The sequence below is a fragment of the Saccoglossus kowalevskii genome, chromosome 10, assembly GCF_978046115.1.
Source record: "Saccoglossus kowalevskii chromosome 10, keSacKowa6.1, whole genome shotgun sequence".
NCBI lineage: Eukaryota > Metazoa > Hemichordata > Enteropneusta > Harrimaniidae > Saccoglossus > Saccoglossus kowalevskii.
This window is the reverse complement of record NC_140650.1, coordinates 11,037,303-11,050,157: the sequence shown is the minus strand read 5'-3', so window position 1 is coordinate 11,050,157 and position 12,855 is coordinate 11,037,303. Positions and strand designations below refer to the sequence as shown.

The 12,855-nt window shown below is 35.2% G+C and overlaps 1 protein-coding gene across 2 annotated transcripts in view; it reads right to left on the bottom strand.

Annotated features, from left to right (window-relative positions):
* LOC100371580 (fibroblast growth factor receptor-like 1) overlaps positions 1 to 11,425 on the bottom strand; it is a 33,552-nt gene extending 22,127 nt beyond the window's left edge. Inside the window, exons 1-2 of one of the 2 annotated variants that reach the window (XM_085504234.1) lie at positions 11,137 to 11,425; positions 7,536 to 7,684 (exon numbers count right to left, since the gene is read on the bottom strand). In XM_085504234.1, the coding sequence (XP_085360360.1) occupies positions 7,536 to 7,599 (64 nt within the window). In that variant the 5' untranslated portion in view covers positions 7,600 to 7,684; positions 11,137 to 11,425. Of the gene's footprint in view, positions 1 to 7,535; positions 7,685 to 8,114; positions 9,193 to 11,136 lie in introns of those variants that run through there. The other variant, XM_002737157.4, reaches the window with a different exon arrangement.
* Positions 11,426 to 12,855: the final 1,430 nt, after the last annotated feature.

The window sequence follows — 12,855 nt, the reverse complement described above, 5'->3', positions numbered from 1 at the left end:
AAACACTGAGCCTATAGGCACATGTGTGGAGTGTATTAGTGACGCACAGACACACATTTGTATACTACATAATTAAGGCAGCTTTTGTTTGTACTTGAAAAGGTGAATATTTTTTAAAATGCTGCTTGCCTTGGCAGGGTTATATATACATGTACTTTGCACCACGACTGATAAGCAATATTATTGTACGAGTCAGATTGGACTCACAACTGGAAACAGACTAGCAAACTAACAATCACTACATTCAGCAAATACGAATAAGTTTGGAATAAATCACCATTTCAACATTATTTTCTACATATTTTTAACGTAAATAATTTTTTGTTGGCCTTATAGAGATACCTCCAATTTAAACAGTTTTTAAATATTTTTATAAATTGATTTTCAAAAATCTAACAACAATTTTATTCACCAATGTACAAACTTGAAATTAAAAAAAAATAATATATTTTTAAAAATAATGAAAAATTATACATATTCAAACTTAAATTAATTCGGAAAAGAGTATGTACATACACAAGAAAAAATGCTTATAAGTTTAGGTATCTGTTGAGTATTTAGGCGTGAAATTGGATTACATTACCATGGAAACCATCCTGTGAAAACATTTATTTTAAGAATGGCAAGTATTCTCTGAATATTGATTATTTAAATCCTTTTTGTCAGAGCAGTCAGTTAACACTCCAAAATAATGGAGTCTTGTCAAACACACCATTTTGGTTCGTCTTAATATTCAGTGAAGTGGTAGATTTGATAATCAATATTCGATCTACAAATCAAAATCACGGTTTATTTATATCAAATAAAAATGGGTTTGTCGTAATCCCTTGCATGCGAATTACAAGACGATCATTGCACATCTACTACACTGATGTAACATTATATATTTACTACCGTAAAAATACTGTAATCCATTTTATTTTCATCGCTATCAATTTTCATCATACAATGATTTGACTGTTTTGAATTTTATCTGCCCCCATGCTCCCAGACAAAATTCGCAAACATTTGTCTTTCATAAAAGTGTATTACAATCTGTTATTTTTGTCACATTTATGCTAAAAATAAAATTAGAAAAAAGAAATCTAGTGCAAATATTTTGTTTCTATTCCATGTGAGGCTCAGAAGAAAAAGACAAGTTTCATGGTCAGTTTGTTTTCCAAAATCGATGAGCGCGTTTTTGTTTTTATTTTTAAATTGTTATTAAATTTAAGTGTTCTTTTTTAATTTTCCTGAAAATTTAATTAATCTTCTTTTTTCATTTAAAAGTTTAAAAGCAAAAACACTAATTTTGTCATTTTCTTTTTATACGCTTACAACCCCCTGTGCAAAATTGAAATTACTGACACTAAATTAATTATTCTGATAGAAGAATGAATCCTATCAAAAAAATTTATCATCACAAATCTGAGAGAAGTCGACCGACTGCACCCATATATACAATATCAAGGCAATCAGGGTAGCAGTTTTCAAGAAGTCAAAAATAGCATTTTATACCAAAATTGACAAAAATATTGACTAAAATTAGAGAAATAAATGTATTGTAACATAATGAACAAATAGGAGACAGAACAACCCATAGTTGTAGTGAGTAACATAATACAGCTGACAGATTTTAAGAAGAAAAAGTTTATGCTGACAGAATACAATGGCAATGACCGACAGACAGACAATCAGTGATATGAATAGTTCCGCTTGTTAAAGATAACACTTTTAACTAACATGTGCAATGACCAGAACATTTTTTTTTTCTGGGACATTTTTATTACAAATCAGTAAAAAGTAAATTACACCCACATTTTCAGCTAAAAAAATATAATTAACATAATTAAACTAAAATTGAAGAGAAACATATATCATGTTATTTTAGCTAATCTGTAATTTTGCTAATACAAGACGACGTTAATTTAAAATAAAGTACCGATATATTCTGAGATTAGTTGCACTTTAGCTAAATTAAGTTTCTGTTAATTTATGCATTGGGCCAATTTGCTAAGATGGCATCTATCCATTTCAGAGCTTCTTACAGTATACACGAACACTACACATGGAATAATAAACTGAAATCTCTGTACAATTACAAACTTATTTGAAAAAAATATCAGATAATATGTAAGTCAATGTACCAAATATTCTAAAGCTAAAGGGCCCTACACCACACTCAGATTGTTACACCTATAGAAAATTAAGAAGTGTTGAGGGTGACCCCCCTAACCTTAGAATTAGAGTTAATGTCGGCTTCAACAACTGTATTTCCCTGGGGGAATACCTGCTCAGATTTAAAGCCGGTTTGACAACCAAGTCTTGATCAATAGATAGCCATTTGTACATGGAAGACTAAAAATAATACAAATTATTTATTTACTAACTGTATACATTCATGTTGTGAATTACTACAGATGGTAGTTAACTAAGTTTCATATCCCTACTGGTTTAGCTCTAATTTAAAAACTCATGTGTTTGCCAGTTTTAAACCACAAGCTAGCTTCAGTCAGAAGATGCCACCTTGGCAAATCTGGATATAGAATTTTTATGTGACTCTAGTTGCGTGAATTGTAGATCAAAAACGATGATGGATTTGAACTTGACTTTCCCTGATTCAAAACTCAGGGTAAAAGTATATACCAATGGATAAAGCCATAGATGAATAGACTCCCATGATGCACCTTGTATTATATTAATAAGCAAATCATTAGCTATCTGCTTGAGAAGACAGTGGAGTATTTACATAACAAAGCCACACACTGATGTCATCATTTCTTAGTATTTTAAGAAGATGGACACAAAATCAGATGCATCATGGGATTGCAAGTTTACATCAATAAAGTAACAATAAAATATCAAAATAATTTTTAAAAATCTCTCTCAACTACTGTAACCTTTTTATTCATAGAGACGAAATTTTGTGAGTCACCGTGACTTGCTCTCCAAAAAAATCACTGTGACTCACTGTTTTAAACAATCCCCAAATTTGGCAATTTTGCCTACTCACAAATTCACAAACATTTAAATGTCTCCCATGAAAATAAAATGACTCACAAAATCTACTGAAACTTAAACCAATGCAATACTTATTATCTATCAAGCTACATTACAGCACCATAACAGCCCTAATGTAAATACTTCAATTTACACGATTATTAAAATGAGACAAATTATCATATCAATCCTGTGATGCCCTAATTATTCGCTACGGTAGTATAGTTTTCAGGAATTTAATTATTAATTTTACGAAAACTGAGCTCGTACATCATCGCCCCAAAATGGGCAGCCATCTTTGTATAAAGTCCAGTTTGTTGTCCGCAGATAAAATTAAGCATACTAAGTCATGGCAGGCGGATTGTTTCAAACTGGCTGGCTGCTGATGTTTTTCATCACAAATATTTTTGACAAGTTGTTTTTCTAAAATGTGCAACAATACAGGCTTCACCTAGTTTGGGTGGTTATTGTTTGATGCTGGTAATGTTTTCACAGCAGCATGCTAATATTTTTACAAAACTACATATTTCCATAGAATTCATCATCAATATTTAGAGAGGTGTCAATATGCTTGGCGGGGTTTCTATTATTTGTGAGTCTCTATGGTAATTAGCAAAGCAACACGGAGATGCATGGTTGTTTTTGCAAGTCGATGTCTTACACTGATGCAGCATCTCATGCACATTCCATAACCCACCTAACACACTGAAGAAACAACCATTAAACCCTAAGAAAACAAGAACAGAGTTTCTTGATGTCACCCAGTTCAGCATGGTGCAGTAAAGAAAGCCAGACAGTACGACCCAGGCCAGCATCAAGTCTGAAATTTACCAGTCTTGACTCTCACTCACAGTACTCAGCCATTCACGCAGTAACTGACAAAGCTGAGGAGATTTTTCATTAATTTTGCGCCGTTTCTAAGCACACATTTGTCTCTTGAATTCATTATCCATGTATAGGAGTTAGAGGCAACATGTCAGAACCTTAGTGAGGCCAACCAACTAAATGACACAATTTGTCAATGTCAATTTTGCCCTCTTTTGACTAGTAATGCAAATAACTTGGTCTGGTTCAACTTTGACAACAATGCCCTGTATTTGTCTTTGCTTGACCTAAAGCTGTCAGGAAATGCAGTCATAAATCCTCACTGGTGACTATCTAAATAGCATTTCCACACACTTTGCATCTCTTCTTTTGTACTCCATCTTATAACACTCAAGGACAATGCTCAGTAACACTAACCTCTGCACTAATAAACAAGGGAATTCAAGTTTTATTAAATTACACAAAACCTGGACTTGTTAAATATGTTGTTTTTTTAATTCCCAAATATGCTGTGGACATAAGTAATTTTAAAACAGTGATGTGAATGTCTACTGGTTTGCTCATTCAAATATTTCTAGTTCCAGATTCAGAAAAAAAAGTTAAAAAGTTCACGTGAAAAATATAAATAGTTTAATTGGGTAATAAATTCAGGAACTAGTTTAGTGAGGAAAATAAATGTATTTTTGTTGATTGCCAATTAAATTAAACTGCTTTATTTCATGATTTTTTTTTATGATTTATGAAGTCCTGAAAAGCACAGTGCTTTGTTGGCGTCAGTTTCACTGGTGTCCTTAAAGTCAAGTCACAGTACCGTTCACAATTCATTATAGAACACTATAATTTTGCAATTTTAGCGAATTTGACTAAATGCATAAATTAACAGATTCCTAAGTGTGTTAATACATTTTCTGTTAAATCAGTTACATCTTGAATTAGTGAAATTACAGATTAGCTAAAATACCATGGTAACTAAAAAGACATGTTTTACATCATCTTCCAAAATGCTGTAAATTACCAACGGCAAAAATTAATAGTATTACACTAGTTTCAGGTTACTAAGAACATTTTGAAACTCAAAATGGTGGTTGAAAACTGTCCGAACAATCACAGCTACAATGTGTATTTGACATCACTAGTCAGGATAATGTAATTTTGAAATGTTCTGAGAATCGTCCAATCAGCAATCAGTTCTGTGAGTAGAGGGCTGTACAAATCCTAAACAATCAATCACAATCTCATATTTGAATTTGATGTTAAATTCATAAGTATTTACAAAAATTTACTGCGACAACATCCATGGATACGATAAACCAAAATAAGTGTAAATTGATTCACAGTATTTAGACCCCTGTCAACGTATTTTCATTGTGTATTAAATATTAGATTAAAGATACGAAACATTTTCGTGAGACACAGAAAATAATTTTCTAACAGCAAAAATTCTCAAAGTCCACAGTCACAATGACTTAAATAGGATTCCGTCATTACAAACATTGTGTGATGTAGATTGTGTGATGAATATGTAAACAAAAATGTAAATTTTGATGAAACGCTAATCTTCTTTATATTCACCTAGAAAAAAGTTCCTTTCAAATTGTTTTTTCAAAAATGACACAGTGGAGTTTTCTTTATTGATTTTTAAATTGACATAAAAAATGCGACTTTATTTTAATATTTCATGAAAATTTACTCCTTATTTTGATTTTAAATTCTGACAAACACCCGCAAAAAAAACAAACACATATGATATGTAATATTGTCTTTTCTATCATCAGGACTTTAGTTGGAAATTGTTAGAAGTTGACTCAAAGCATGGTAGTGTAAGCCACGGTGGTTATGATAATGTTACACTTACAAATAGTCATTGTGACGCTACTTAAAAGTAAAAATAATTAATGTTACTTTATTTTACATACGTGTTATTTCACATTTTATCATGAAAAGAATGTCATTCAAAGTTTTTTTATTTTGATATGATTAAAACAGGAGACACAGTTTTTACAGTATTTTAGTGGAATTATAACAACAAATGTGTTCTCATTGTGGTCTATGATAAATTGCTATTTTATGCGTATCATTTTACAGATTTTCCCAAAAAACAGATTAACAATGAACAGAAAAACACACATACTTTTATCTAATATTCAATAAATGATTAATTATAGATAGATATTGATACGTATAATGTCATGGCTACATGCACTATAAAAATGTACACATTCTAACTTTAAGAACCTCCCCCGAGTAAAGCAGCTTAAAATTTGTCAGTTCACAATATATTAATTGCATAAATCATTTTTAATGTATATCACTCAAATTCAATTGATTTTCAAACTTTATTATTTTCCCTTTTTCTCTGATTATTACGGACTGTGTATTTCAAAATTGTATCTATGTTTTATATTGCTTGCTTACTAATTAATGTAGATTTGACAATATATAAATTATCCATTACTTGGTTTTAAAACATGAATTATGGGTAGAGTCTCGTAAATGTAATACACTAAGTAGCTGCAAAACCGATTTCAATGCAATAATGTTATAAACTAAGGTAACCGAAGAATGGTGTTTTTTATTTACGATTTGAATTGTAAACTTTTTTATAAAATTGACAGACAGTTGTGTTTACCTCAATGTCATCGGTATAAAATCTAACATACAAAACAGTTATTAAGTCCATGGGGTAAAAGATTTCTGATTCTATTATTAAATATTCAAAGTCAACACAGAATATCTAACTGCTTTAGTCGGGCATAAACTTGAACTATCTTTGTTACAAAATGGCTGCCGCCGTTTGTCTGTAGGAAACACGGGGCGACATACGTACCAATGTTTCCATGTGGGGTGGGGTGTAAACTTGTAGTGATATTTGACGTTTTGTTTATCAATCATGTCAAATTCCCTACCTTCAGGCTACAGACACATGTCAAATATCAACAGACTTGGCATCTCAGGTAAATTCCGCAATTCAGTTCTAAAAATTTTCAATATGTGGCTGTTTTAGTGGCCAATTCCCCGTGTTGTTCTGCATTCGAGCATGGAATTATAGTTCCATGATTCGAGTATCTAACTAACTGATAAATGCATTGATAATAGTATTTCGGACGGGCTCTGTAAAATGCGTGCCCAATCGAATAATCGGTAACAAAATACATAAACCACTTAAAGTTTTAAAATTGAATTTCATTTCACGTCGACAAATTTGGTGTGCGTGAACTTGTTAGTAAGTGATAAATAGGTGCTAATGAAAGGCCAACCCCTCTCGTCAAATAAGACGACGTTCAAGTAACATTCAATAGTTATATTGCTCTACGGACGTCGTCAAAGTTATCACCGATACACGTCAAACTCTCGCTAACTGACCGTTTTACGATTTCCTTTTTTTACACTTATATGTACCTGTCATTTTAATGTGTATACATACTAGCCGCACGAGAGCGCGTAAATCAATGTCTAATTAGGCGAAATGGCGCTCAACAAATATTAAAGAGAATTGTGAGTGAGTAGCGAGTAACGTTAATTGTAACAGCGCTGTAAAATCGGCTGTAACGCGTAGATTAGGGAGCAATAACTACAACGCACGGCCATTGCAAACTTGTGAGGTCTTTGATGTTTGACTGGAGGCAAGATCTGATCGCAACAAGCGGACTAAAAGCTGCGATCACACGAAAGGTATCGTATTTACATATAGGCAGAACTTGAAGGGAAAACTACATTTACATAGAGATTACCTCTTTGTGCCATTATCACGCTCAGTGTTGAAACAAACAAGACTAGGTTCACCAGCTTCGCCATCTTGGACTGCTTTAGTACGATCGGTGGATGCCAGGTCGGTCAAAGTACGCCCCGAACACGCTGTTATTTGTATGCGACTGCAAACCTGGTTGGACAGGAAAAAACAACTACGTTAATGAAGGCGGTAGTGTCGTTGTAAAAGAGCCTAACAAAACGTGACCAACGACACTACGATGATCAACTGGTAATCATAATAGCGTAATGGTGTGGGTGAAAGAAAAAAAGTAGAGCTACAAGTAATTTAACACATTGCCCTACGAGAATGATCGATGGCCATTGCTTTGTAATATGACAGATAGCCTGCAGTTTATCCTGTCGCGACATAACTTCCAACACTGGCACAACCGATATATTATGTTGTAGATACATATGCATACAGTAGCCAACTTAATATCTAGCGTACTGGAGCCCGCAAATTATGAACTAAATTAAGCGTAAGTGTATATAATGTGGCCAAACACACGCGTCATCCGTTCACAGCACAATAAAGATCGCCTAGTAAAACGCAACACCACCTTGGTTCTCCAAAAATGTCGAGAAGTGTAACACCTCAATACTTTAAATGCTGGCAATTCAGATGCATCAATGGTGGAGTCATAACAGCACCATGTCTTAATTCATCACTGGTTTAACTCAATAACCAGAACAGCTAGTAAATTTCCTTCCGATTGTCGCGTCCCGGATAGTCCGTGTATACGTCTTCAGCAGGACTTGTCTTATTTCTCCAATGGCAATATAGGATGTCGGTGTGCACACTTTGGTTTTTCTTTTGGTATTGTCCCACACTACAGCATGCATGAAGGTAATCACACAGCTCCTATACAATAACACAGGCTTCCTTTGTTGTATAGAATTGTACGTAATCCAACAAGCGCTGTGGCTATTAAGTACCTAGCAACGGAACCAAAGGCGCACTCGTTGAAAAAGACATCTACTCGGCCAGTTCCACTCACCGTCCAACATACACTGTTTCATTTGAATAAAGACACCAACGTGAAGCACTGGTTTTTCGCTGAGTTGGTTTCATACAATGCGGACACTTTTCAGAAGGCACCTACAACGATCACAGAGTCCCACTATTCAAATGCTAATATAACTAGTGGCCAATTATACCGAGGGTATTACGGAAACAATCCAACTGAACAACGCCAATGTATATAAAAATAATAAAGGCCACCAGAGAGAAACGGCACAAACAAGCCTTCAAACTTTGAGCGGCGGGTAACGAATAACTAGACCCCGGTAGTCCGACGTTGAGGTCACATATATTAAAACTAGCTTTTGCTGTTCTGCTGTGGTATACGTATCTGATTTCAATCGAAAGCTTTGGTGGGGCTTGGCATGCTTTGCGGGGCGCCAAACCTAGTGCTCAACTCGAGCATCTAACAGGCTATCCCGGTTGTTCATCGAACAATGCAAAGAAACTGAGACGATGGCCAAATGAAAGACCGCCTTTTCCACCAAAGTGCGTGCAAGCCAGTCGACCGAAACGGTCATAAAAGCGTATCGTGAAATCGTAGTAAAAATACCGAGCCGCGTTTTGCTACTCGGTTTGCCGTGACATGGACAGCTACACGCTCGTAGCTGGATGCAATCAACGAACAGTATTGACAGCTCTTTGAAGAGTCATGGGAAAATACATATCGACCAATCACTACACAGGAGACATGGGTGACCGAAGTTCCCATTATTGTCGGCACCCCCCTGGAATGCATCCGTCCCGAAACCTTTTGGCCTATGCACTCAGGTTTCAAGTTACAACATCGGTACTATTTAAGTTTTTAAAAGGACTAAGTTTAATTGCACAAATTGGTATACATGTAAATATACACTCCCACTAATAATAACTTATTTCAAAGCAAGCCTGATTTGCACGATTCTTAGATGTTTCCTTAGTAGTCAGTCTGTAAGTGAATACCAGACACTCCCAACTGATCTTGCTGCTCGTTTTTCCCAAACTCCTTCACTTCAAACGATACTCCTTACTCAACGCCATTTACTTTAAAAGCAACACATTACAATGGGCACTTTGTGAATGGAATTTTATAACACGTTTTGCCATGCCACTTGAGAGACTTTATGAAACAGGCTACAATTAAAGTTGATTGCCAATGTGAAAATCCTAAACTCAGCCCACATTTAGGGTGCTCATCGGTTACCCTGACAACAACCATCCCTTTCATATATGGCATGAAATTGAAAGTGTCGGTGTATTTGTTTAATGGCCACAAGTATGCTTCTTTATGAGGGAGACCGGTTTGTTTTAGAACCACGTTCATGTCAATGAAGGAGTGTCGTTTGAACGTGTGTAAATTACTCGCCGCCAGACAGATACACACGTGGGACCTCCCACCAAAGGTACCCACTCGTGATCACAAAATGGTAAGACGAATAATGAATTTCATCACAGGACATTGACGACACTGAGAAAAGAAGGCAAGCATTTACCGCCATTACCACGCTATCATTGCGTTTATCACATTAAACTAACTCATTCATAACACGGCTTTCTCTTCTAAAATAATGCCCAAGATATATGCAGTTTCTTCACAGAAACAGTCTCGCCATGATACCATTGACTACAGTTACCTCTTTCTATCGATTGTCCACTACGACCCCGGAGTGCAGGTGCATGATTCTGTATGCTAATTTCATCTTGTCAGTTTTTTAGTTATAGTTTAAACAAACTTGCTGTCTAAACAGATAAACTTAAATACCATAACCTACTCCAGTTATAAATAAACACTCAAATAACCGCCCAATACGTCTCAACTGTATACCTGTCAAGTGGCAAAAAAAAAAAGCGAGCGCATTGTTTCACACAGAAAAGGGCGCAGTACGTTAATAACGCTACACCAATGCTGGCATAGTTCAGAACAGAAATACTCGCTGATAACCGTCAATCCCTTCAACATATTTGACCTAGTGTATGGCTAGTGTGCTTCACCATGTTTACGACTGCCAGGAAGAGCAGGTTATAGTATATAGTAGTATAGTAAATTAAATCATTACTGTACAGTTAAACGCATATGTACTGGATTCAGTCACCGAAGAGTAAAAATATCAACAATGAGTTGTAACACACGTCTCGTCTTTTTTTATCGCGATTTAGTCCATAAAAAGTAATAGATACATCGACATAAAGCACATTAAACGCTAGATTGACATCCCCTTGACAATATAGATCACCAAAGCGTAACCATTTATCATAAAATCTTCACTATCCAGAGTGCGCATTAATCCACCTTATATGGAGCGCATATAAATCACTCAGAAATTTTCACAAGAAGGCGAATCATTGTCAGTAATAAAGAGATCGGCAAACCCGTGTATTCATCAACTTATTGTAAAGTTACAAGTGTGTTTGTTCCTCAATAGCGCTCAAGTTATGTCGCAAAGCAGTCATATCACATCGCCCATACATATATAACAGTAAATTGTCTTCTGAAGCACGTTAATAGTCGTAAAATTACAATTACGGCAATTTACTGTTTATTCATTAATTATGGCAATAAAATGTTACGACTTTCAACTTACCTCTGATCCAGGCTATTCAGCAACGCACAATAACGACGCATTAAATACTACTACAGGGCGCTGGTCGTGGAGTGAAGCAACACTCAAACACCAGTGTAACTCCTCAAATTGGAGCGTAAAAAACAACGATTGTTCGTTGCCAACAGTCGGAACAAATCGAACCAAAGGACTTCTTAAAAGCCTTCTTTGTCCATCGATTTTTAGAAAACAAATTGAAAGAATCTGGATGGTTAGTCAGATTTTACACCGTGCATTCATTCGCATAACATTGAACACACTCTTCTCGATAGGCTTGCCATTAAAATACTGTCCGACTCGCCACAATACTAAACAACTGTTTACTCAATGGCCAGCGTGTTAGTGGGGCATTGACGAGAACTCTATTCACAAAGATCTGCAGTCCTTGTTGATTTCAACCCCCTGGCAAGTAAGCAATGCATGCCGCCGGACGATATCAAATGTACCTACATTAGAGGGGTGTTAGGCGTCTACATCCTAGGTGCTATAGTAATTCATATGTTCCTTTCAACTTTTCTAACCTATAACTGCAGGCTTCATGCTGTAAAACCTCAATTCTTACCTTCTTCAATGTACAATATTTTACTTAAGTGCGCTATTAGATCGAAATGATTTGTACCCCCTACCAACATGTATAGTGCCCGATATACTGCCATTACGGGAGAAATGTATTCCTTAATATAAACACACTTAAAAAAAAACGAATAGCTTTACTCTATATTGCATATTCATACAATACGATTGGAGAGCAATTTGCCCACAGGGGGAACGGGGCAAATCGAATGTCCTACATGACAAATGGGACAATGAAAAAGGCCCGTAGGGCTACGAGGCAATTTAATAATTCTCCGGATCCGAGTACAGTGTAGTATCGAGCAGTAACATATATGTACGCTAAGACGTCCAATCAGGTGCAAGTGATTCATCTTAATTGTTAATTAATGTAAACATTGGCGTAATACATTACGTGACCACGTGGGACATATATTACATCGTATTTACTTAATACGTACTTCCCAGTTGCTTTGCCAAAATGTATTAATTATCACATGATTTACCCCCCCCCCCTCGCCTCCGGTGTCACATTTTGAGGCGATTTAACAATTCTGGTGCAGTTAAAATGATGAATGGTGTAAATAACATTAACACAGAAGAAATGCGTTAAAGTATCGATTGTAGAAAATAATATAATTCAGCTTCAATAATGTTATTTTAGACAGAAAGTATTGCTCAATGAAAGATTCTTTAAAAATTTCCTGAATGGGGTGATTTGTACGTAGTCATGGCAACAACACATTACATTAAATCAATCAGTCCACGCATTCTACGAAATAATGGGTAGACACTGAAATCAATTTCTAGATGAAAAGTTAAAATGTGCAATTTTCCAAAAAGTCACAGACTGGATCAATAATTAAATATACGGCGATTGATTCTGTGTTAATATTATACAGTAGTCATTTCATATAGACGAAGAAAGGTCAGTATGTTATCCAAGTTTTAATATGTTTTCAACTGCCTGTGTTAATACTGAGTTCTATTACATATTCCCCGGGGTATTGTAGCCATTACATTCTATAGATATTTGCTGATTATAAATTATAACACGGAATTAAGTATAGAAAACATAGCATTACATAGATACCACTATAGATTATAAGAGGCCAGTGTTACTGCACTGCTCTATAAAAATGATATATT